The sequence below is a fragment of the Rhagoletis pomonella genome, unplaced genomic scaffold, assembly GCF_013731165.1.
Source record: "Rhagoletis pomonella isolate Grant_MI unplaced genomic scaffold, Rhpom_1.0 Rhpom_scaffold_00016, whole genome shotgun sequence".
Lineage (NCBI taxonomy): Eukaryota > Metazoa > Arthropoda > Insecta > Diptera > Tephritidae > Rhagoletis > Rhagoletis pomonella.
In genome coordinates this window covers 4,275,347-4,301,825 of record NW_023458570.1, presented here as the reverse complement: position 1 = coordinate 4,301,825, position 26,479 = coordinate 4,275,347, and the positions used below count along the sequence as shown (strand labels likewise).

Genomic DNA, 26,479 nt, shown 5'->3' with positions numbered 1-26,479 from the left:
TACCTTATATTTTGGCATTCGTACTTTTGCTTTACAAGCGATGGGAATTTATCTATGAGTACTTTTTGCCGATACCAAGTACTTACATCCGGTACCTACTTATTGTATTTGGTGAAAGTATCGATGCCAAAAGTACTTGGTTTCAAGATGAAAGTATCGAGTACCTACTTGTATTTACTTGTATCGCAACATCCCTACCGTTCGTGTCCGGACACTTTTTGTTAGTAATTTTACACGTTCGTTTCCCACTTTGTCTCACTGAGAGCGCGACAGAAATTTGCTGAACACTCTTTGTTCGAATCAAATTGATTTTGATTTTCTGTCCGAATGACTTGATGATTCGGGTTGCCGCGTTCTGCTTTATATGCGTTTGCAGCGAATTGCATGTGCTATTTGCCCTCAAAATCGTATGTAGGCAACAATGTCATCAGGTGTTTGCTTCAGAACAAAATAAAATGTGCCGAACCTAAACTGTGAATCGTACTTCAGCACCCTCTCCGGCAAAAATGTTTTGAGAGCAAATAAAAAGTTGTCCGGACATGAACGGTGAACCCGTCTTTAGAGTAAACGCACTACTAATAGACTCGTCAGAATGGGTACTTGTACGTCAATAACGGAAAAGTATGCGAAGGAAGTGGCGTACGTAACATAGAGATACGCCACAATGAAGGTGTTGCGTCTGTAAACAAAATCTGCTGTTACTTATGGACGCGTACTTGGGGTTTACATACGTCAATTTTGCAGATAAAATAGCAAAACATCCACACTTTTTTTAATATGTTCACATTTCTCTTGATGTCTTCGACACTGACTTTGTCTTTTCGAAGACAGTTTATTGTCAGGACGTCTACTGTACTCAACCAATATGAATATTAATACATACAGCCCTATTTGCGTGCAATGACAGAACTCGCCGCTATAACTATTGTCATGTTCATAATCAATTGTCAAAGAGCAATTTGAAAGCTCTAACGGTGACAATTGCTATTATTTTTGTGATGACCTATTGAGTACGGGACAACGCTAAAACATACATACGTTAATATTTGCAGTTTTATTCATTTTGCAGAAAAAAGTTACAAACTTTTATTAGATAAAAACTGAATGTTAAAAAGTTATAATTTGCGTTTGCATATCATAATAGTATCCATTGCAGAATATTAATAATTATTAATTGCGCGGCTATTGTTGTGAAGCAAGAAGAAATTATACAGAGAAGAAGGCTGAAGGAACTCCGAGACAAATGTTCGGGGTGGTCTTTACAAAACTGCAGCTGCTCTTGTGTGGTGCGTTCATATTTTCCATATTATAAAATTCCTCACTTTTCTGGCGTTTCGTAATCCACTGCGGTGTATTTTATCTAAAAGAAATCCAGTCTGTTGCAGTGGCGGTCAAAAAGAACAATTAATATGTAAACCTTCGCCGCAATTGGCAAATAAAACAAGCTTTTCGCTTGCCATTGTTGACTGTGCATACCTATGACTACAGTTGACGACACTATAATAACAATTGAATTGTAACAATTGACGGCTGTGACAACACGCGAATAGGGCTGATATTCTCAATTGTCTTGTCAGACAAGGTTATACAACTGTCAGCAGTGATGGACGTACATACGTCAAAAGTTTAGTGTTGGCCAACGTTCGTTGGGTCCGTCGAATCAAGGGTTGCCAATCTGACGTTCCCTATGCAAACCAGGGATAAAAAAGTAGGTACAATTGTAGCTTTTTCCGACGTTTGCTGACCTAAAGGTACATTAGGTACAATCAAGGTACAATCATCTTTTGATCAGATGAATTTTTATTCTTATTTTTTTCCTTTACTGTGATAATATATTTACTTGTCGGCATGGGAAAAAGTGTCAAAAGGAAGAAGTTAACAAAACCTTATTATGTATTTTCTTAAACATTTTTTATTGCATTTAGAACAGCCACTACGACAAATTAATAGTTTACTTAGCTATCCTAAAATTCGAAATTCTTGTTATATTTTTTATATTCGAAATTGGAATTAATTTCTTCCATAAAACGTTATTGCGCCCTAGACCGATGTACTCCCCTCTTGAATGACGGTGTGAAATCTACGCTCTACCTTTTAAATTGTTGGAATGCATTTTTTAATCTATTGAAACAATTAAAAGCTAAAGTTGCCCGTATATGGGCAAATCTAAAAAACAGGTAACCTTTGTGTTATTTAGCTTTATTTTCACTTTTGTAAACTAAATCAAGCTGGTTGCTTTTGGATATAATTCACTGACGTATACTTAAATCCTCGAAAAAAATTTGGATCAATTTGCTACATAACTTTTGACTAATATGTGTTTAAATTAAGAAAAATAATGAAAACAAGTGAACTTTTATGTAATTTTTAAGAGGGGCACAATTAATGATGTCATAATTTTTGAAGCACACCATATTTCGATTTGAAATTAAATGGGCGTTTAGCACTTATGTGTACACTTCATATGTAGTGGGTAAGAAAAGTGTGCATTAAAAAATAACGAAATGGCAAGTAACTCAAAGTCTACAGACTTTACATTTCACAATTCTCAAAATTTTTCGTTTATCGCGTATAGGTTTTGAGGCATTTAATTTTAAGAACTTTTTAAATATGTATTGTATTCTACGAACAATTACGAATAATTTGATAACTTAGCAAGAGGTGTGCTTTCAGAATAAACTAACTTTTAAGATAAAATATTCTGCGATATTGAGTGTAATTTTTATTCAAAAAACACTTTAATTGAAGGCACATTTGGAAAATACATCGAAACGATCTAAGTCTTTCTATAACTGCTAGTCCTTATAAAATTACATATACCTGTAAAATGCTTCAAAAAATTTGTGTCGAGAAGTGTGTAAAAACCCTGATTTGCTACTTTTAATGATGCTCTTTCTTTCAGTCAGAATATTTCGAGAGTGGTATCAAAACAGCTGTTTTTCGACAAATGTTCTGATAGTTGCTCTACCTTAATTTCGGCCATTTGGTATGCTGTACCAGGGCCAACAACTGTGCCAAGTTTGGAATAAATTGATGCAGCGGTTACCAAGATATACACATGTAACCATAAGTGGCCGTGACTACGCCCATTTTCAAAAAAATTTTAATATTCTTATTTTTCGTCTAAAATTTATTATAAACTAGCAACCCGCCCGGCTTCGCACGGAAATAAAATATAAGGCTTATGTCACTCACTGAAAAAATGATTAAAATCGATCCCGTAGTTTTGATTTATTCATTACTGCCCGTGGCCCGCACGCGTTACATTTGGAGTAAAACAGTTCCCCTTTCTTTATACCATGAAGATTTCCTGCTATCTTTGGAATATCTAAATTCATACCCTACATTTTAACATATTTACTTTTTGCATTTTTACATATTTATTTTATTTTTACAACAACAATAAATATATTACAGAATGTCTTTATATACAACGTTTACAGCTTTCTTGTTATTAGACAATACAAACATGTTTTCTCTTGAGGTTACTCTTGAAAGAGCGCCATACAGTTGGCCATGTGAAAAACAGTCAACGCTCAAACCTAAGCCTGCAACGTTGAAGGTTTGACCCTGCGATTTATTAATGGTCATTGCAAAAGATGTCTTTACCGGAAATTGTAAACGTTTAAATTGGAATGGTAAATCCGATGGTATCATAGGGATTCGGGGAATCAATACATCTTCTCCGGTACCGGTACATCTTCTCAGGTCAGAATTTTCTTTATTTACCCATGAATTAGTAACTGTGCTGATGATTCTCTGGCTCTCTGTATTCGATGTCTATCCCTATCTCGGGTGCGGCGAGCCTCACGCTCTACTGAAGATTCTCTCTCTCTCTCAGCTCTATATCTATCCCGAAGCTGACTGAGTCGGGCCCCACGCTCTACTGACGATTCTCTGGCTCTGTGTATTCGATGTCTATCCCTATCTCGGGTGCGGCGAGCCTCACGCTCTACTGAAGATTCTCTCTCTATCTCAGCTCTATATCTATCCCGAAGCTGACTGAGTCGGGCCTCACGTTCCGTTGACGATTCTTCATCTCTTGCTGAACGTAGTCTTCTGGCGTTCACTGTACTTCGACCTATGTCCGAACGACGACGTCTTCCAGACATGACTTTATAATTTCAGTACAAAATTTACTCAGTTCTATATGTATGATTAACTATGCACAAATTGCCATATTATTAGTATGTGCCGCAGTAAAAAATATGTAAATACTTAGAATACATTTAGAAACAAAAGATAATTACTGATGTAATATCTTCAAAAATTAATTAATTGGATAAGGATAAATGCTGTATTGATTACAATCGCTTCGAAAATAAGCTATTAGTTGTCGTAAAAAGCAAATGACAAAAAATGTTATTGTGGGTGTAGTCGTTGGAATCGATAGCAAATTTAACGCGCTCCGAATATATAAAAACTATTCAAAAACTGTATTTTAATTATGTGCGATTTATTAATATAGAACGTGAACAGAGCGGTTTATTTCGCTGAAAAACACTCACAACTAAACAATTTTCAAATTTGGGTTTTCTGTATAAAAACCCTCAATGCAATGGAATTCAGTACGGCAATAAAGACATGAATTGAAAATACATACATACATACATACATACGTCCGAAATTTAATTATGCGAGAGATTCGTACATATGTAACGGGTGATTTTTTTGAGGTTAGGATTTTCATGCATTAGTATTTGACAGATCACGTGGGATTTCAGACATGGTGTCAAAGAGAAAGATGCTCAGTATGCTTTGAAATTTCATCATGAATAGACTTACTAACGAGCAACGCTTGCAAATCATTGAATTTTATTACCAAAATCAGTGTTCGGTTCGAAATGTGTTTCGCGCTTTACGTCCGATTTATGGTCTACATAATCGACCAAGTGAGCAAACAATTAATGCGATTGTGACCAAGTTTCGCACTCAGTTTACTTTATTGGACATTAAACCAACCACACGAATGCGTACAGTGCGTACAGAAGAGAATATTGCGTCTGTTTCTGAGAGTGTTGCTGAAGACCGTGAAATGTCGATTCGTCGCCGTTCGCAGCAATTGGGTTTGTGTTATTCGACCACATGGAAGATTTTACGCAAAGATCTTGGTGTAAAACCGTATAAAATACAGCTCGTGCAAGAACTGAAGCCGAACGATCTGCCACAACGTCGAATTTTCAGTGAATGGGCCCTAGAAAAGTTGGCAGAAAATCCGCTTTTTTATCGACAAATTTTGTTCAGCGATGAGGCTCATTTCTGGTTGAATGGCTTCGTAAATAAGCAAAATTGCCGCATTTGGAGTGAAGAGCAACCAGAAGCCGTTCAAGAACTGCCCATGCATCCCGAAAAATGCACTGTTTGGTGTGGTTTGTACGCTGGTGGAATCATTGGACCGTATTTTTTCAAAGATGCTGTTGGACGCAACGTTACGGTGAATGGCGATCGCTATCGTTCGATGCTAACAAACTTTTTGTTGCCAAAAATGGAAGAACTGAACTTGGTTGACATGTGGTTTCAACAAGATGGCGCTACATGCCACACAGCTCGCGATTCTATGGCCATTTTGAGGGAAAACTTCGGAGAACAATTCATCTCAAGAAATGGACCGGTAAGTTGGCCACCAAGATCATGCGATTTGACGCCTTTAGACTATTTTTTGTGGGGCTACGTCAAGTCTAAAGTCTACAGAAATAAGCCAGCAACTATTCCAGCTTTGGAAGACAACATTTCCGAAGAAATTCGGGCTATTCCGGCCGAAATGCTCGAAAAAGTTGCCCAAAATTGGACTTTCCGAATGGACCACCTAAGACGCAGCCGCGGTCAACATTTAAATGAAATTATCTTCAAAAAGTAAATGTCATGGACCAATCTAACGTTTCAAATAAAGAACCGATGAGATTTTGCAAATTTTATGCGTTTTTTTTTAAAAAAAAGTTATCAAGCTCTTAAAAAATCACCCGTTACTTACAGACATACGTACCGAGTTCTTTCACCATACGATCTAATTCAACATGAATGAGGTGGGGTGAGATTCCCGCATAACTTCTAATGTTTCACTCGGTTGACAGCGAACAAACACACAAACAGCTTTTTTTGGAAAAAGTGCTGCTTTTGCTTAAACAATTTTGGTTAAATAAGATTGAATCAACTATTTTTTTTGATGCAGAACGAAAGTAAATATTTCAAAGTTTAACTTCAAGTAAGTTTCATTTTAATCGGTGGATTCTTTTGTGATTTATGGCTGTGTACACAAAAAATTTATGGGTTTTTACCACATTTTGTCCGATTGCCACGCCCCCTTTATATATTTCTTCACATTATAATGACATAAACCTTCCTCTTCAACCAATCTATCTATTAACAAGTAAGAAAGTCTAAGGACGGGCGGAGCCGAACATTAAATACCCGGCGCAAGTATTAAATATATGTTTTTCACCCTTCCGAAACCTTCCGCTAGATGGTAAGCCGAGGTGTATCAATTTTGAGTAAATTAGCGTCCTTCAATTTCGAAATATTGAAGTTTCAAGCATTTCTTAAATTTACCATTATATGAGAATCGGCCGTTATTTTAGTCCGATTTCAATAAATTTCAACGCTTTGCTTACACGTGGCAAGTACAATAACCATACCGAGTTTGGTACAAATTGGTAGAACGGTTACCGATATACTTATATGTGATCATAAGTGGGCGGTGCCACGCCCATTTTCCAAAATTTTACCATAAACGTATTTCTTGGTAAAGAATTGTTGCAAGCATCAATTTTGAATAAATTAGCTTCAATATTTAATGATTTATCGAAGATTTTGTATTTCTCTAAATTACCGTTATATGGGATCTGGGCGTGGTTATTGTCCGATTTTAAAAAGTTTCGGCGGTTTTTTATCCTGTACCAAGGGCAACAACTGGTAGAAATTGGTGCAGCGGTTACCAAGATATACACATGTAACCATAAGTGGGCGTGGCTATGCCCATTTTCCAAAAATTTATAATATTCTTATTTTTCGTCTAAAACTTATTATAAATATCAATTTTGAGTGAATAATCTCCAGTAGTTACTAAAATATCGCAGTTTTCGTATTTCTGAAAATTACCGTTATATGAGAAGTAGGCGTGGTTATTGAGCGATTTTAAAAATTTTCGGCCATTTGGTATGGTGTGCGAAGGCCAACAACTGTGCCAAGTTTGGAAGAAATTGGTGAAGCGGTTACCAAGATATACACATGTAACCATAAGTGGGCGTGGCTACGCCCATTTTCCAAAAATTTATAATATTCTTATTTTTCGTCTAAAACTTATTATAAATGTCAATTTTGAGTGAATAATCTCCAGTAGTTACTAAAATATCGCAGTTTTCGTATTTCTGGAAATTACCGTTATATGGGAAGTGGGCGTGGTTACAGTCCGATTTCGCCCATTTTCAACACCAACCTACCTTGGATTAAGGGAAACCTACATACCAAATTTCGTTATATCTCAATTTTTGCTCGAGTTATCGTGTACACGGACAGACGGACGGACAGACAGGCATGTCTTAATCGATTTCTTTTTTCATCCTGATCATTTATGTATACATTTGTCTATATCTATCTCGATTCGTTTTGGCTGTTACAAACAACCGTTATGTGAACAAAATTAATATACCCTTGTGCACAAGTGCGCTCGGGTATAAAAAAAACCGCATCAAAATCCGTTGCTTAGTTTTCAAGATTTAAGCATTTAAGGGGACATAGGGACAGAAAAAGTGACTATGTTTTATAATATGTAGTGATATCAATTTTGAGTGAATTATCTTCAGTAGTTACTAAAATATCGCAGTTTTTGTATTTCTGAAAATTACCGTTATATGGGAGGTAGGCGTGGTTATTGTCCGATTTTGCCCATTTTCAATACCATCCGCCCTACGCCCGAAAGAAGTACACGTACCAATTTTCGTTAAGATATCTTAATTTTTACTCGAGTTATCGTGTGCACAGACGGACGGACAGACGGACGGACGGACAGACAGTCACCGCTTAATCGATTTCTCTTTTCATTCTGATCATTTATGTATACATTTGTCTATATCTATCTCGATTCGTTTTGCCTGTTACAAACAACCGTTATGTGAACAAAGTTATAATACCCTTGTGCACAAGTGCGCTCGGGTATAAAAAGTCCCTGGGTTTTGAAGGTATTTTACTAAAATTTTGCACAAAACCGTTTTTTAATATTACCTTAACTATTCCATAAAATCATCGAAATCGATTCACTAAAACATATAGCTCCCATACATATGCGATGTATGCATAATCAGACCATAAAGCGGATTCACCGTTCGTTAGGAATGTGGAAATAACCTTAAGTATCGACACTTATACTCGGAAGTATTTTTCTGAAAAGGCATCGATACCAAGCCGATACCAACCAAAAAGTATCGAGTATGTACTTTTATTTACTAATTTTCCGCCAGCTAGCTTGCTACTTTTACTCAAAAATTTTAGGTTGACCGTGAAGATCCAATTAAAACATGCCCAAAATGATTCCTCCCTATCCAAACGATTTAACAATCGTCAAGCAAACAAATAATAAAAAGACAAATACATTTGTATTAAAGATTTGTTTACGAACTGTCTCTACAAGCTTAACTTTCAGTTGAAGTAACACCACCAAGAAAATGAAATTCAAATGAAATGAGGTATGGCAAACCACTATAGCTACGGTAAATTTTGTTTGCTCTGTTGCTCAAATGGCTTTGAGTTGATCGAATATTGTGCTCTACCTTATATTTTAGCATTCGTACTTTTGCTTTACAAGCGATGGGAATTTATCTTTGAGTACTTTTTGCCGATACTAAGTACTTACATCCGATACCTACTTATTGTATTTGGTGAAAGTATCGATGCCAAAAGTACTTGGTTTCAAGATGAAAGTATCGTGTACCCACTTGTATTTACTTGTATCGCAACATCCCTACCGTTCGTGTCCGGACACTTTTTGTTAGTAATTTTACACGTTCGTTTCCCACTTTGTCTCACTGAGAGCGCGGCAGAAATTTGCTGAACACTCTTTGTTCGAATCAAATTGATTTTGATTTTCTGTCCGAACGACTTGATGATTCGGGTTGCCGCGTTCTGCTTTATATGCGTTTGCAGCGAATTGCATGTGCTATTTGCCCTCAAAATCGTATGTAGGCAACAATGTCATCAGGTGTTTGCTTCAGAACAAAATAAAATGTGCCGAACCTAAACTGTGAATCGTACTTCAGCACCCTCTCCGGATAAAATGTTTTGAGAGCAAATAAAAAGTTGTCCGGACATGAACGGTGAACCCGTCTTTAGAGTAAACGCACTACTAATAGACTCGTCAGAATGGGTACTTGTACGTCAATAACGGAAAAGAATGCAAAGGAAGTGGCGTACGTAACGTAGAGATACGCAACAATGAAGGTGTTGCGTCTGCAAACAAAATCTGCTGTTACTTATGGACGCGTACTTGGGGTTTACACAAGTCAATTTTGCAGATAAAATAGCAAAACAGTCACACATTTTTTTGTTAATATATTCACACTTCTCTTGATGTCTTCGTCACTGGCTTTGTCTTTTCGAAGACAGTTTATTGTCTGAACGCCTACTGTACTCAAACAATATGAATATTAATACATACAGCCCTATTTGCGTGCAATGACAAAACTCGCCGCTATAACCATTGTCATGTTCATAATCAATTGTCAGAGAGCAATTTGAAAGCTCTAACGGTGACAATTGCTATTATTTTTGTGATGACCTATTGAGTACGGGACAACGCTAAAACATACATATGTTAATTTTTTCAGTTTTATTCATTTTGCGGAAAAAAAGTTAAAAATTTTTATTAGATAAAAACTGTGAAACCATTTTATTTGCCAAAATAAGTGTGTTAAAAAGTTATAATTTGCGTTTGCATATCATAATAGTATCCATTGCAGAATATTAATCATTATTATGTACGCGGCTATTGTTGTGAAGCAAGAAGAAATTATACAGAGAAAAAGAATGAAGGAATTCCAAAACAACAGTTTTGTGAACAGTTTTTACCCGTTGCAGTTCGGGGTGGTCTTTACAAAACTGCAGCTGGCCTTGTGTGGTGCGTTCATATTTACCACGCCTGTTAATACACGAATTCATAATAAAATGAAATGAATTTTCCTATTATAAAATTACTCACTTTTCTGGCGTTTCGTAATCCACTGCGGTGTATTTTATTTAAAAGAAATCCAGTCTGTAGAGCTTTTCGCTTGTCATTGTTGACTGTGCATACCTATGACTACAGTTGATGACACAATAATAACAATTGAATTGTGACAATTGACGGCTGTGACAACACGCGAATAGGGCTGATATTCTCAATTGTCTTGTCTTGTGTAAACGCAAGGTTATACAACTGTCAGCAATGATGGACGTACATATGTCAAAAGTTGAGTGTTGGCCAACGTTCGTTGGGTCCGTCGAAGCAAGGGTTGCACATCTGACGTTCCCTATGCAAACCAGGGATAAAAATGTAGGTACAATTGTATCTTTTTCCGACGTTTGCTGACCTAAAGGTACATTAGGTACAGTCACTAGATTTTAGGTACAATCATCATTTGATCAGATGAATTTTTATTCTTATTTTTTTCCTTTACTGTGATAATATATTTACTTGTCGGCATGGGAAAAAGTGGTCAAAAGGAAGAAGTTAACAAAATCTTATTATGTATTCTCTTAAATATTTTATATTGCATTTAGAACAGCCACTACGAAAAATTAATAGTTTACTTAGCTATCCTAAAATTCGAAACTCTTGTTATATTTTTTATATTCGAAATTGGAATTAATTTCTTCCATAAAACGTCATTGCGCCCTAGACCGATGTACTCCCCTCTTGAATGACGGTGTGAAATCTACAAACGCTCTACCTTTTAAATTGTTGGAATGCATTTTTTAATCTATTGAAACAATTAAAAGCTAAAGTTCCCCGTATATGGGCAAATCTAAAAACCAGGTAACCTTTGTGTTATTTAGATTTATTTTCACTGTTGTAAACTAAATAAAGCTGGTTGCTTTAGGATATAATTCATTGACGTATACTTAAAGCCTCAAAAAAAATTTGGATTGATTTGCTACATAACTTTTGAATTATAGGTGTTTAAATTAAGAAAAATAATGAATAGAAGTGAATTTGTTATGTAATTTTTAAGAGGGGCACAATTAATTATGTCATAATTTTTGAAGCACACCATATTTTGATTTGAAATAAAATGGGCGTTTAGCACTTATGTGTACACTTCATATGTAGTGGGTAAGAAAAGTGTGCATTAAAAAATAACGAAATGGCAAGTAACTCAAAGTATGTAACTTTACATTTCACAATTTTCAAAATTTTTGGTTTATCGCATATAGGTTTTGAAGCATTTAATTTTAAGAACTTTTTAAGTATGTTTTGTATTCTACAAACAATTACGAATAATTTGATACCTTAGCAACAGGCGTGCTTTCAGAATAAACTAACTTTTAAGAAAAAATATTCTGCGATCTTGAGTGTAATTTTTATTCAAAAAACACTTTAATTGAAGGCACTACTGCTAGTCCTTATAAAATTACATATACCTGTAAAATGCTTAAAAAAATGTGTCTCTAGAAATGTGTAAAAACCCTGATTTACTACTTTTAATGATGCTCCTTTTTTTAGTCAGAATATTTCGAGAGTGGTATCAAAGCAATTGTTTTTCGACAAATGTTCTGATAGTTACTCTTACTTAATTGGAGCCTTCTAAATTCAATGCCGTCCTCAGTTTTGCCCTATTGTCTCCACTTTTCGAGATAGCGGTACTTGAAACTTTGCTTAAATTTTAACTATTTTATATAAAAAGTCCCTGGGTTTTGAAGGTATTTTACTAAAATTTTGCACATAACCGTTTATTAATATTACCTTTACTATTCCATAAAATCATCGAAATCGGTTCACTAAAACATATAGCTCCCATACAACTGATTGATCAGAGACGTTGTTTTGCGTTATAACTCCTTCAATTAAACAGGTTAAAATTTAGTATAGGTTCAATTTAACATATAGCACGCATACAATTTATTATTCAGATATGAAGTTAGAGTTATAGCGCAAAAACACATATCTGAGTAATCATTTGTATTGGAGCTATATGTTAATGTTAACCTATTTCGATAATTTTAAGGAATAATTAAGGTAATATTAAAAAAACTGTTATGCGCAAAATTTTATTAAAATAACTTCAAAACTGAGAGAGTTATTTATAAAATAGTGAAAATTTAATCAAATTTTCAAGTACCGTTATCTCGAAAACCGGAGCCAATCTGGTAAAACATGGAATGCCTTTGAATTTAGAACATCCCAATTAAGTGAGTTCAACTTTCAAAATCTTTGCTTAAAGTTTACAACTTGAACAGCGTAATTTCAACCCAGCTTATTCTTTTGTTTTCTATTTCATTCTCATTCCTCGTCTAACTTTTAAAGGATTTGATGAAAATGAATATCACTTATATTAATCGATTTATTAAGAGATTACGAATAAAATGATATATAAAACATAGATGTGCGCACAAATTTAAAAATTAAATTTTTTTTTTGAAGGTGTACCTATTTTTGAGATTTGCCCATATGAGAACATTTTTAACTTTTCTATTAATTTTACTCGCCCATACAGTCCTGGGTCTAGGATTAACAAAAATTTCATATTTTCTGTAGTTGAGGGCCTCAAATTGAGGCAATCGCTATTTAACCCATATTCGCTATTTGATTTCTGGAATAAATTTAAATTGCTTTCGAATATAGTACTTACGGCACTTCCCATTATTATCTCTAGACTTGCTGCAGCTATTAAAAGGAATCGGATAAATTAGCAGACTTTTACTGTTGTTTTATAAAAAGCTGGAAAAACTTCGCAAAGTGTGTTTTTGGTCTATTTCGCCAATATTTTTCATTAGTCATAATTAGGCTAAAAAAATATTGCTTTTCCGATTCCCATTAGACAATACTCTGGATGTAGATATAAGCTCAGTTAAAAAAAGCTAATGATTTTTAAAGTACATCCACCTGAATTGAATGTTAGGAGTTATTGCATCATGCATTAACGTGTCTTGTTTTTTCTATTAATGGATTCACCATGGTTAGAAGTTCATCAAGTGTATCAGCATCCATTCGCAAAAAATTACAGTAATCGACATTAGATGAAAATTTCTATTCATCCAAAAGATTTTCAAGTGTAAACCTCTTTCGTTGTTCTTTTTCAACAAAATTGCAGTAGATACCAATAAAAGTAAATCATCATCCGACGACGATATAATGACCGAACGCTACCTACACAAAATTTAAAATGGTGATTGACGTTTTTATTTGAAAATCACACAAGACACTGCTGGACACTGCTGGAGTCAATGGCTACTTTTGAACCGCTACTGCACCGACTTTTAGGTAAGTAGCTACTCTATTAACCCGTGGTAGTGCACATGGTAGTGCAGAGTCAAACCAGTCGGAAGACAGAGGGCGCCCACACATACGCAATGCATGATGTATTTACTTGATTGTGTCCGTGGCGCTTTATGATTCACATTAAATTCTGAATATGACCTACTTATTTAAACTTTTCAAAAACACTGAATTCAAATTGGAGAGACTTTGAAAATCTCGTAAGTAGATACTTCTTCAAAATTGACTTGGATTCCGCACCGACTTTTTGTTATGTTGTTAGGTGCAACGGTAAGTCGAAAACCCGGCAACTTAGTGATTTTGTAACCGAGTTTATCATAACGATCCCTAACCGACAAAAATACGTAAGCGACATTTTTTAAAAATTTTCGATTTGATGCAAAAAAAAAAATATCACTTACGTCTTTTTGGCAGTTAGGGCTCGATATATAGATTATTGTATAATTTGCTTAATAAAACAATTTTATTAAATATGTATCAAAAATCTAATATTTATAAAAATAATTTTTACTTATAATCTACAAAAACCGATTTTTCGTCCTTGTAGGTGCATTTTCAAGCTTTGCTTGATTTCCGCGCCGCCTTTTCGGCATCCAATTTACACCAAATTTTATCCCAGCTATTTTTAGGTGGAAAGGAAAAAATAGCCCTACATGTTTTAATTTCTAAGAACATCTCTATTATGTACATATGTATTTGTGCCAATTATTAGAATAATTAGTTTTTTTTTTTTAATTTACTGCTTGCATTAACTCAATTCCTGCCAATTTTTTCTTGTCGTTGCTTTTGAATTATTCTGGGTTTTTAGTTAAATTTACGGAAAAAGTACACTGTGAGACAAATGGTAGGGGTCAGTGATCGGGAAGGGTTCAAACTACCGGGGAAAGTTATATCGGTAAAAAAGAAGTTATACGGGTCCCGGCGTTTCGCTGGGTCACGTCTAGGAATCGAGATATATATACATAACTATCATATAGGGGAAATTGTCACCTTTGGTGGACTTTTTTTTACATAACTCGAGAACCACTAGTCCGATTTTGCTCAAACAAATTTAAAAAAATTAAAAATTACAATTCCTTTAATCTGTTCATATAACGTTTTTCTATATAATCAACAGTTTTAAAAAAATTTAATATTTCAGGCAAAAAATATTTTTTTTCTTCATACATTTATTTTTACCGGCAAAACTGTTGATTATAAGAAAAACGTTATATGAACAGATTAAAGGAATTGTAATTTTTAATTTTTTTTAAATTTGCTTGAGCAAAATCGGACTAGTGGTTCTCGAGTGATGTCAAAAAAAGACCACCAAAGGTGACAATTTCCCCTATATGATAGTTATATATACATCTCGATTCCTAGACGTGACCCAGCGAAACGCCGGGACACGTATAACTTGTTTTTGACCGATATAACATTTCCCGTTGGTTTCATCCCATCCCGATTTTGGCTGTCGCATAGTGGTATTATTATTTTACATACATATGTATGTATCTGCTTTCGCGTAAGTTAAATAGTAAGTAAAATATTATTAATTTGGTGCTTGGCCTTTATAATTATTAACAGCCAACGCTGCCTTTGCACCCACCCAGCTATGGCAAAGTTTAACTAAATCTACATAAATGGTAGGTATACATTCATCTTAAATATTTATATTTGTAATAAATAATATCAAAAAGGAAATGTACATACTTATAAAACTAGTGATGAGTATAATATGTACTAGTACTATCAGCGTCCACTGCATCGTGGCTGTGTTCATTTTTCACTCCTTAACATTAAATACTTTGGTTTCAATTAGATTTATTCGCCTCGGTTGTGCGAGTGTTTGTTTTCACACATTCCTTAGTTTTCCATTTTACTGTCCATCTTTTTTCGCCTAAATTAACGTACAGTCGCCATATATAAAATTGGTATGGGATGAGTTTTTTTACATATGTAATTTTGTCGCCATAAATGTAATTTTCCTTAGTACATGGGCTCTTAAGTATTGCGTGAGCTACTTACAATCACTCTGCTTCTCTTTAAGTAATTTTTTTAATATTTTCTTTGGTTGGACTACACTATCATAATAATTTAGTTGCTGCTCATAACTTCATTCGCATTTTCGTTTTTGTATGCGCTCACGTTCGCTTGGTTGTCTTTTTTTGTTTCGTTATCTTTACTTCGCTGCTTCTATTCAATTTAATAAAAAATTCCCTTCGTTTTATTCTTTGTGGTCTTACAATCCTAATTCGGCATGTGCAGCTTTACCGTTCGCTTCATCACCATACATGTTGGCCAGTTTACCAAAGCGAGGCCCCCACGAACCCAAGTAGTCATACTCGTGCGCCTCATCGTCAGTGCCTGAAATAAGGAGCGAATAAAATACGAATATTAGTATTGCTGGAATAGATTAGAGAGGAGGTTTTATAGCGGGTTACAAAAAAATACACAAAAGAACGGATATAAAATTGGCTTTACAGCTCCTTCTCCATAACCTGCAGGAAAGTAAACAGAATGGAAGTAAGTGTTGGGCTCTTAGCCAAGCTATGGCCATAAGTAACTTACATTAGTCCACTTTTCTAGTTTTTTCAAACTGGGATTCCCTGCAGGTTATGACAGGTAAAACACAGATCTGCAATCAGTATGTTTGCGATATTTAAATAACCTACGACGGACACAAATATATTCTAAATAATTACACATCCATTTTGTCTTTGCTTATAAGCAGGTAAAACAATACAATTTTATTGGGCTTTATAATGACCGAATTAGAAACACTGTTATAAAGTCGAACTATGTGTGAACGTACTTTTTAGGGATTAGTTTCCGGCCTTCAAGAAAAATATACAGAACTCTTTCAAATAAAACTTCTTAATCAAGTACGGAGGGGATCTGTATCGTTCGTTCGAGTTTCAAAAATGAGCTGTCAAATTAAAAGGCTTGCTCTGTATGTGTGCAACATGGTTTTAGTTTTGTGAAACGGGTTGCCACATGTTAGATAATTAATTATAAAAAAAAACTGCGCGCGGAAGAAGTGAAACTTATTCGAGAAAATTCCAGAATGGAAGAAGTGTGTAATTTCTAATTTTCTAATATCTATACATATAATAAAATTGTAACAGCCCGATTTCTGTACATTATATATATTAAGGAAAAATTAATACGAGCAACAGAAGGCTTGCTGAAGGCCGCGAACTGTTTGAAAATTTTAATTTAATTGATAAGATAAATTGAATATTGCATTATGGGTACCAAACTGAAGAGGTGTAGGAAAGTTTACTGCTGAAAATATTTTTAAGACGGGGAGAAATTCTATTCAATTAAATTGATAAAATAAATAAAATATTACAATACGGGTATCAAACAGCACAAAAGTATGTTTAAGGCATATATATATTTAGTTCTAATCTTTGTTTAAACGAGTTTTATTTTTTTATAATAAACTGCTTAGTTTAATTATTATTTGGGGCTGAGGGGAAGTTCATAAGGCGAGTTGAGTTGATATCATTTAGATTGAGGTGAGATAACTCATGGTTAGGTGAGATGAGTTGCTTTAACCGTGAGAACACAATGCTGGCGGACGGAGAACTCACCACAGCGAAATTCCCGCTATCAAAATTAGAACACCCGCCGGTATATGAAATTGAACACAGCCAAAGCGAAATGCGAAGTTTGCTCGGCGGCGTTACGTGGCGATAGATTTATTGCTATCGCTCTGCCGGGCGATGGCGGCAGTACATGCCAAAGGTGGCCGTATGTTTAAGGTAGTGCGAGGTGAGGTGAGGTAAGTTAAGCTGAGATAAGGTAAGGTTTTTTCCTTTGGTCTCTCAACGCTAACCGCGTGTTAAAATATATATTTTATAGTGGATTTTTATAACCGAGCGCACTTGTGCACAAGGGTATATTAACTTTGTTCACATAACGGTTGTTTGTAACTGCCAAAACGAATCGAGATAGATATAGACAAATGTGTACATAACTGCTCAGAATGAATAGAGAAGTCGATTAAGCCATGTCTATTTGTCCGTCCGTCTGTCCGTCCGTGCACACGATAACTCGAGCAAAACTTGAGATATCTCAACGAAATTTGGTATGTAGGTTTCCACTTATCCAAGATAGGTTGGTATTGAAAATGGGCGAAATCGGGCGTGGTTACAGCCCACTACTCATATAACGGTAATTTTCAGAAATACGAAAACTGCGATATTTTAATAACTACTAAAGATTATTCACTAAAAATTTATACTGACAATAAATTTTAGACGGAAAATAAGAATATTATAAATTTTTGGAAAATGGGCGTAGCCACGCCCACTTATGGTTACATGTGTATATCTTGGTAACCGCTGCACCAATTTCTTCCAAACTTGGCACAGTTGTTGGCCTTGGTACAGCATACCAATTAGAGAAATACAAAATCTTCGATAAATCAGTAAATATTACAGCTAATTTATTCAAAATTGATGCTTGCAACAATTCTTTATCAAGAAATAGGTTTATGATAACATTTAAAAAAATGGGTGTGGCACCGCCCTCTTATGATCACATATACTATGTATCTCGGTAACCGTTCTACCAATTTGTACCAAACTCGGTATGGCTATTGTGCTTGCCACATAAAAGCAAAACGTTGAAAATTATTGAAAGCGGACTAAAATTACGGCCACCTTTCATACAACGGTAAATTTCAGATATACTTGAAACTTCAAAATTTTCAAATTTAAGGACGCTAATTTACTCCAAATTGATACCCCCGGCTTACCATGTAGCGGTAGCTTTCGGAAAGGTGAAAAACATATATTTAATACTTGCACCGGGTATTTAATGTTCGGCTCCCTCCGAACTTAGACTTTCTTACTTGTTTTTAAATATTCGTTTACAGATATGAAGCTATTGTAACAAGAATGATAAAATACAAGATTGCGCATTCCTGCGGGTGATGACGTCAAGATAGCAACGAATAGGAAAGAGTAATTGGGGATGGGGGAGAGAAAGAGTGTTAACCGTGAAACCATGGAGGTCGCCATATTTACTTGCATACAAACATCTCTGCATACACGGTGCAGCGAACAAAGGTGGCGCCGTCAGTGGTACCGCTACTTTGGTTTTGCCGATTTTGACAGTTGTGGTAACTTGTAAATAAACCTTTGTTTACAAATCAGCGAAAGAGAAATATGAATTATAAGTGAAAAATCAGTTTAAATTGTGTTAATTTGCAATTGGTGAGTGATTTTTGAGTTGAAGACTGCGTAAAAACTAATACAATGAAGTGATGTGTGTTAAATTGCGACAGCCGTCAAGATGCAAGAAGCGTAGATGCAAGTGTAGCGCTGGGACGAATCGCTGCATTTTGTGTACATAGGGCACGGCAAAGCCGTTCCCGAAATATTTCTCTATTATTATATTAACAGCAATTCCTCACAATGATTTTGTTTCTGCTCCACGCAGCCTCCATTAGCAAGTTAACTAATCAATCCCGCAGAGATGCTGCTGCAGTTTTCTGCAGCAGCCTTAATTGCAAAGCAATGGAGTGTACTAAAACGTTTGCTGAAGCAGCCTCAATTGCAAAGCAATGGAGTGCACTAAAATGTTCACTGTTCTCTAATAGATTAGGTGAAAAATGCAATATTTTCGCATTTAGCAAAATTAAAACACGTTTTTCGCTGTAAAGTGAACTGCTTTGGCAGTTTCAACTCGTTCTTCTTTTCGCTCTATTCGTTGTTTACTTGTGGTACACAAATGTCAACGCCCAGGACGGCGCAATCTTGTATTCTATCATTCTTGCTCTGCATACATACAAAAAGTTTGCTAAAATGACGTCACACGAACAACTGATTCTGTCAAATTCGCCAAAACCAAAGTAGCGGTACTGCTGATTGCGCCACCTCTGTCTCCCTACATCGTGCTATTGTAACATGTACAAAAATCATCAGAATATTGATTTTTACATTTCTTTAAAATTGATGTACAAAAATGATATGGCCTGCTAATTGATACAGGCAATTGTGATAATACAGCTATAGAGTCTAATTGTGTTGCATCTAAATGAACAAACATATATGTGACCTGGTCTACGAAAAGGGAGCTTACGTGCGAAAACTAGTTTTCTGTGAAAAAAGCTGTTAAAAGTAAGCAACTCGTTTCGTCAGTTTCTCATTATCTCGTTAATTGTTATAATGTAATTGTAATTGTAATTGTATAATGTAATTGTATAATGTAATAAATTATATTTTGTCCTATTTTTACTCTTCTTTCTCTACATTTTGTAATTGTAATTGTAATATGTAATAAATTATATTTTGTCGTATTTTTACTCTTCTTTCTCTACATTTTTAGTACACTTCTAAGCAAGTTAGGATTTTCTGCTTTTCACCACGTGAAAAAGCATCTCATCTTCCATCCGAATCAACCAAAAAGTGAAAATTGATTTTTTGACACCTAAGCCCCCTTTCCGTAGACCAGGTCACATATGTTAAACTCTTTTAATACAATACACAACATACCAAATGGCTGAAAACTTTTAAAATCGGAAAATAACCATGCCCACATCCCATATAACGGTAATTTGGAGACATACGAAATCTTCGATAAATCAGTAAATATTAAAGCTAATTTTTTCAAAATTGATGCTTGCAGCAATTCTTTACCAAGAAATACGTTTATGATAAAATTTTGGAAAATGGGCGTGGCACCGCCCACTTATGATCACATATATGTATTTCGATATGGTTATTGTGCTTGCCACATAAAAGCAAAACGTTGAAAAATATTGAAATCGGACTAAAATTAAGGCCACTTTTCAAATAACGGTAAATTTCAGAAATGCTTGAAACTTCAATATTTCGAAATTTAAAGACGCTAATTTACTCAAAATTGATACACCTCGGCTTACCATGTAGCGGTAGCTTTCGAAAGGTGAAAATCATATATTATATAATACTAGCGCCGGGTTCGGCTCCGCCCGAACTTAGACTTTCTTACTTGTGTGACTCTCACGTTTTAATATTAAATGTAAATAACTTCTGTATAATTTAACTAAATTCGACTTTATCAATGGGTGGCAATCTTCTTCAAAAGTATTATTTATTGAATTAAATTTAACTTGTGTTTTTTTTTTAACAAAAAGCAACTCCATTGCATGTATGTAGTTAAAAATTAATGCGTTTTCAAAACCATATCGATTGACGCCCATATTCTAATGATTAATTTAGCCTATTACATAAATAACTTGAATTGAATTCAATTTTAAAACAAGTGGAACCCCTTTCAAAAAGCTAAAACTATATTGCACACAGTGTTGCCACACATTGGTTTTTCCTACCAAATAATAATAAAAATAGATTGGCGCTTACACATATTTTAGTGTTTGGCCGAGCTTCTCCTCCGATTTGTGGCGTGCACCTTGATATTGTCACACAAAGCGGAGAACCTACAGTTTTACGCCGACTCCGAACGGCGATTGTATTTTTATGAGAAGCTGTTTTTCATGGCAGAAATACACTCGGAGGTTTGCCATTGCCTGCCGAGGGGCGACCGCTGTTAAGAAAAATACCTTTTCTATATTTTTTGCGATGTTGCTTTGACCAGGGCTTGAACCCAGGGGCTGAGGAGTGAAAGTCCGCACTGCTTACCACTACACCACAGCGGCTGACGCTGCGGCCAAAACTGGTAGGTTTTTCCGATTTTGTAGGTTGTTAGGCTAGATGAAAGGTTTTAGGGCAACGAAAGGGCTCACTGTCTCGCACATCGTGGAGCCCAAATGCGCTTGCATGGTCCCTAACCGTTCTGCGGTACATCTAAAGGATACACTGCAGAACTACTTACGAGCTAGGAAGAATCTCAAATGGCTACCCACTAGTGGAAGTCAGAGGGAATAAGACAATCACAGCGATCCGAACCCTGTACGTATGTGTAAAGAGACATAATTTTGTATAAGTCAGTACAGTAGAATAAATTACTATACGCAGTTAATGGGTTTTTATTGTAAGAGGTGTGTGTAGTTTTACTAAATGTTATGTAATCTACATTTTTAATAACCTTAACATTGATAACAAAAATGTTTGCTAGTTTTTGGTAAGAAAAAATTAGTCTGTGGCAACACTGGTTGTACATCTAAATGTCAATCCCATTAACTTGGCATGTTTGACAATAGAACGAACGATACAGATCCGATGACATGGTATTACATATGTAACGCGAACTTCTCCAACGAGGTAGTTTTAGACCAGGGCTCAATAAACAGGTGAAGTAATAAACCAGTTTTCTCGCTTTATTTTCTGACATTCGGCTGCCTATCTACTAGTAACCCAATTTTCCGTTCCGAGTCGTTTGCGACTCGCCGTCGGATGAAAAGCACAGTTCGCCAGCGGTCCTCAAAAACGACTCGCCGGCGGGTCGCAAAAACGACTCCCCTGCAGCCCGCAAAAACGATATACATACATACCATCGAACTGCACAACGATGCTAAAAACTTATACCAAATTTAAAATAAAATTACAGTTTTATACCAAATTTAAAAAAACTTCATACCCACAAATTTTATTTTTTATTAATAAGCAGAGATGGGTAAATGCAATTACATTCCTAAGCAGTGGTGTAGCCAGGATTTGGCGAAGGGGGGGAGGGGGGGGTGCATCGATAACTTAAAGTTGTGATACACAATGGCTATAGTCATCGCCTGTGGGCATTCTTTCATATATGTATGTATGTGCCATTTTTACCGTTATACCACTTTAATTAATTAAGTGTGTAGTCCAGTTTTGTTTTGTAGAAGTTTCGTTAGTATACACTTCAGTTTTTACACATTGAATAAATCTGCATATTTATATATTTACGCGTATCTATTTACATTTATTTATGTGCAAGTCTACAAAATCTTATCACTTATAAAGAGATTTTTAATCTTCGTTGCTTAACACACATTTTTTCAATTACTTTCTTGTGTTGTAATCGGCACATCATTATGTACCGCTAACATCGTTAAACCATTCAGCCGCTCCTTAATTGTATAAAAAGAAGGGACAAATAAGATAGCATATTCAACAATTGAGTAGTCCACTATGCACAAAGTGCGCTATGCAAATTTTCTGAAAAAATAGCATGGAATGTTACCTACTCTTGCAAAAGTCGCTATAATACTTATTTATACACTTTCAAAAGTCTTCTCTTAGTATGAATTTAGAAAACTGCAAGAAAACGCGGTAGCTTCGGTGCCTTGTGGAAGAGGTCGCAAAAAAAGAAGCAAACCAATCTTCCTAGAGGAGAGAACGCGAAAAGCTAAAAAAAAAGCTAGCTATGTAAATGTTACTGCTTCAAAACTTACAATATTAAATATAAAATTTGTAAATCTACCATACCGCAATTTTATTTTTTTAATGGTATTAGGCTCTTATTTATCCAAATTTTCAGGTAATAAAAAAAGATACAGTTCGGATGTTACTTGTTGTCGTAGACTTTTTTGTTAATTTATGGCTTACTTTTATAAAATCACATAACGCTGTTTGCAAGTGGACTACTCATATATTCATTAAAAGATAATTTGTCATCCGTCTGAAATAAAAAATTTTAAATCAGAAGGATAAAATAGTATTGTGTTATTAATTCAAAAGTAAATATGTAATTGTAGTTCAATGACGAAGGAGGGCTACGCCACTGTTCCTCAGTAATTGTAATTAGGAATCAATTCCTTCAGTTCACAGCAAAGGAATCGATTACTTTCTCAAGTCCTTGAAGTAATTTCAAATGGAATTGTTTTTTTTTTTTAATTCCATTACAAGGAATTTCATATTGTAATTGGAATAAATTACGTGCTAGTAATGTAATTGTTTTTTCAATTCCTTTGAATGTAATGTAATTTTTTTTTCAATTCCTTTGAAAGGAATTGAAAATGTAATTGATTTTTTTCGAACTCCATTCCTCAAAGCAATTTAAAAAGTAATAGAAAAATTTATAAATTTTTTTTTTACTGTTGTATTGCAATAGCTTGTAAAATTTCTTGGTTGCTACCTGCCTTGAATAAATAACTTATACCTAAGTAATATTACCATTTGGACTTTTGAATAACTTAAAGTGTAGCTGTTCAGTTTATAGGGTAACCGTTAAATTTTCCAGATCCTACCTCGAACGAGCTTCGCGGCAGATGAGACCCGTAAATCTCGAAGCAGGCATAACCCGCCCGAATACTTTCATGCTCGCCTTTCGGTGAAGAACCGTCCGGACTGTTGCTGCCTTTGGCACTGCTGTTCTCTTGGACTAATCCCAGCGTATCTATAAAAATTCACTGACTTAATTGGGTATATTATGGTACCCTTAATACTACCCAAAATGGCGTGCCTTCTGAGGCCTTTGAAGTACTCTTACTGGTATCCTTTGTTACAAATGAGGATATAGTCCGCTTGAATACGAGCCCTGTCGGAGATCCTACCTCCTAAGAGTTTTGTAAACAAAGTGCAATGCTATGGCTAAATTTTGATGATAGCACTGTAAGGACAGTAACCGCTATACGGTTTGCTGGTGCTCTGCCGAAAGCTTTGCTGCTCCGCCGCAAGATGTCGCCGAAGATCCAAGTTCAGAACCCAGATAAAAGCCAGAAGATGTCGCTGGTGACAAATCTGAGTCCGGAACCGGAACCGATCACAGGGTGTTCCGCTGATGGAAATCCGAGAAATCCGATACCCTTCAGAACCGGAATCGATCACAGGGTGTACCGCTGATGGAAATCTGAGAAATCCGATACCATTTGGTTTATATGTCGAAAATTAGTAAAGTGTGTTGGTATGCAGTCAGAAATGTATACAAACGTACATATGTATATACATATATAGATGCTCCACCCCTAGAAAAGTGTGTTAATAATGTGTACATAGTTGATTGCTAAGTATTTAATATGTATGTGTAAATGAATGGAAAGGCCTGTTGATGATGAGAACAAATAAAATTTAATTTGAAATAAAAGAAAGTTTTATAATTACTTATTTATTTTGATAATAAGAATTTTAAGCATAAATGTCCACAATTATATGAATTATAGCTTTGCTGTTGATTATAGTTATAGTTAATGTTTTTTCCTAAATACTTTATTATTTGCTTAGGAGGCTGTAAGTTTCCAAAGCTATCGAAGTAATCAATCTCATTATCGTTTTTCCAGTAAGCTACCCAATGCGTTCCCGGACCCTTTGAACTATCCAAATTTATTATTCCACATTCTTTCTTAAATGGTTTACGGGGTAAAGTGTCACACATGAATACCCCTCTAAAATTTGGAACACATTTTGAATACTTCTTTAAGTCTACATCAGTAAGAGGTCTTCTGGGTAGCTTCATTAAGAGTTTTTTTGGTATGGTTTTAAATATAATCCGAATCCCTTTTTATAAGGCTTTAAAAACATTCCTTTTCCCATTGAAATAGCTTCCATTGTATTATTATGACGTTTCGCCTCCAATAACTGCTCCTTTCCAGTTTTTATAGCATTTATTGTTTTAATAATTCCTGCTGTACCGCCAGATAGACTTCCAAGTGCTCCTAATGCTACGAATAAATGGCTAATGGGAGAAATCCTCCAGATTTAGGTAATGGTATTACATGTGGTGCTTTTATTATAGATTTTTTTTCCTCTAAAAATATTATTTACAACCTTTCGTGTAATTTTAATTGCATCTTTTAAGTTATCACTTTTCTTTAAATTTTGTTTAGCACTTTTTAAAGCATGTTTGAAGAGATGATAACCAGTTTTTCCTCCCACTTTCTTAGTTTTACTATAAATGTTCCCCATACCGAATTTCGTTTTTGTCTTCATTATATTTGTAGCTAACCAAGCATTTGTTTTCCCATTAAGATTGCTATCCTTCGGTCTAACTCTTTCCCAAGGCTTCTCAATTAATTTTTTATCAGCAATAAGTCGGTTATCTAAATCTTTATTATATAAATATGATATATCATGTTCTCTACAAGCAGTGTCTAGTGGATTAATCCCTCGATCTCCTCTTACTAAAAGTTTCCGTAGTTTCGTTCCAGGTTCACAAAATTGATAACTAGGCAAATGAAGTTCAATAGGAAGCTTATTAATTATATTATTTATAAAACCTTTTCCAACGACTAACGATTTAAGAATAAGCCTATTTTCATAAATAACTCTCATATAAAACAATATTATATTCAAATAAACGCTGAAGTTTTTTTAATAAATCTATAGTTCTATATAATTAAACTTTAAATTTCTAAATACCAATTCAACAGTTAATTTATATTCAAATACAATATTGTTATATGATTTAGAATAAACTTCTACATCATACATCGCTTCCCTATTTGTTCTACTATAATACTTTAATTTAGTCTTAATATCTAAACCCCTTCTTTCATATTCATGTTGCTTTTGATGTTGCTCCATTATATACTCCTCAATTTCACCGCCACAAACGGTTAGGAATTTTCCATTGTCATCCTCTTCATCCCATTTTTTGTTAAAAAAAAAAGCATGGGCTACTCTGACTGGGATGCCCAAAACCTGTAACCGGGGACCCTCATCTTCATCTTCAATACATATATAAGGGTTTTTCATGTCTTCAAAGCACAACATCTCAAATTCGAAATCGAAGTTGTACTCTCCATGATGCTCGCTATTGAGGATTCGATTGATTCCAGACATGATGTGTTTTATAAGTATCTTTAAACAAAGTAATAATTTCTAATGTACAGTATTAGCTTATTTATACATATTTCATAACTATATAAAAAGCATTGAGGTAAACTGTTGATAAAGAACATATTTAAATATACATATATTTTAGTAATCTATTTTATACTTCATAATATGATTCAATTAAAATGTGGAAATAATCTTAAACTCAATGTTGCTGTCAAAGAATATATTTATTTTTTATTATCCTCTTTAAATTTCATTATATGATTCAAATCAAATGCTAATATTATAAATAGCCTTGTTCTTGATTTCATCATCATTGTTTGCCTAATAAGTATAGTAACGCCAAGTGGACGATAACGAATCCCACATAAACATATACAAAAAAAAA

General features: G+C 34.8%; 1 protein-coding gene across 1 annotated transcript in view; it reads right to left on the bottom strand.

Annotated features, from left to right (window-relative positions):
* Positions 1-15,081: 15,081 nt before the first annotated feature.
* Positions 15,082-26,479, bottom strand: part of LOC118749434 (neural-cadherin-like) — a 201,473-nt gene continuing 190,075 nt past the window's right edge. The window contains exon 8 of the mRNA XM_036484236.1: positions 15,082-15,808. Within this exon, the coding sequence (XP_036340129.1) occupies positions 15,684-15,808 (125 nt within the window). The 3' untranslated portion in view covers positions 15,082-15,683. The remainder of the gene's footprint in view (positions 15,809-26,479) is intronic.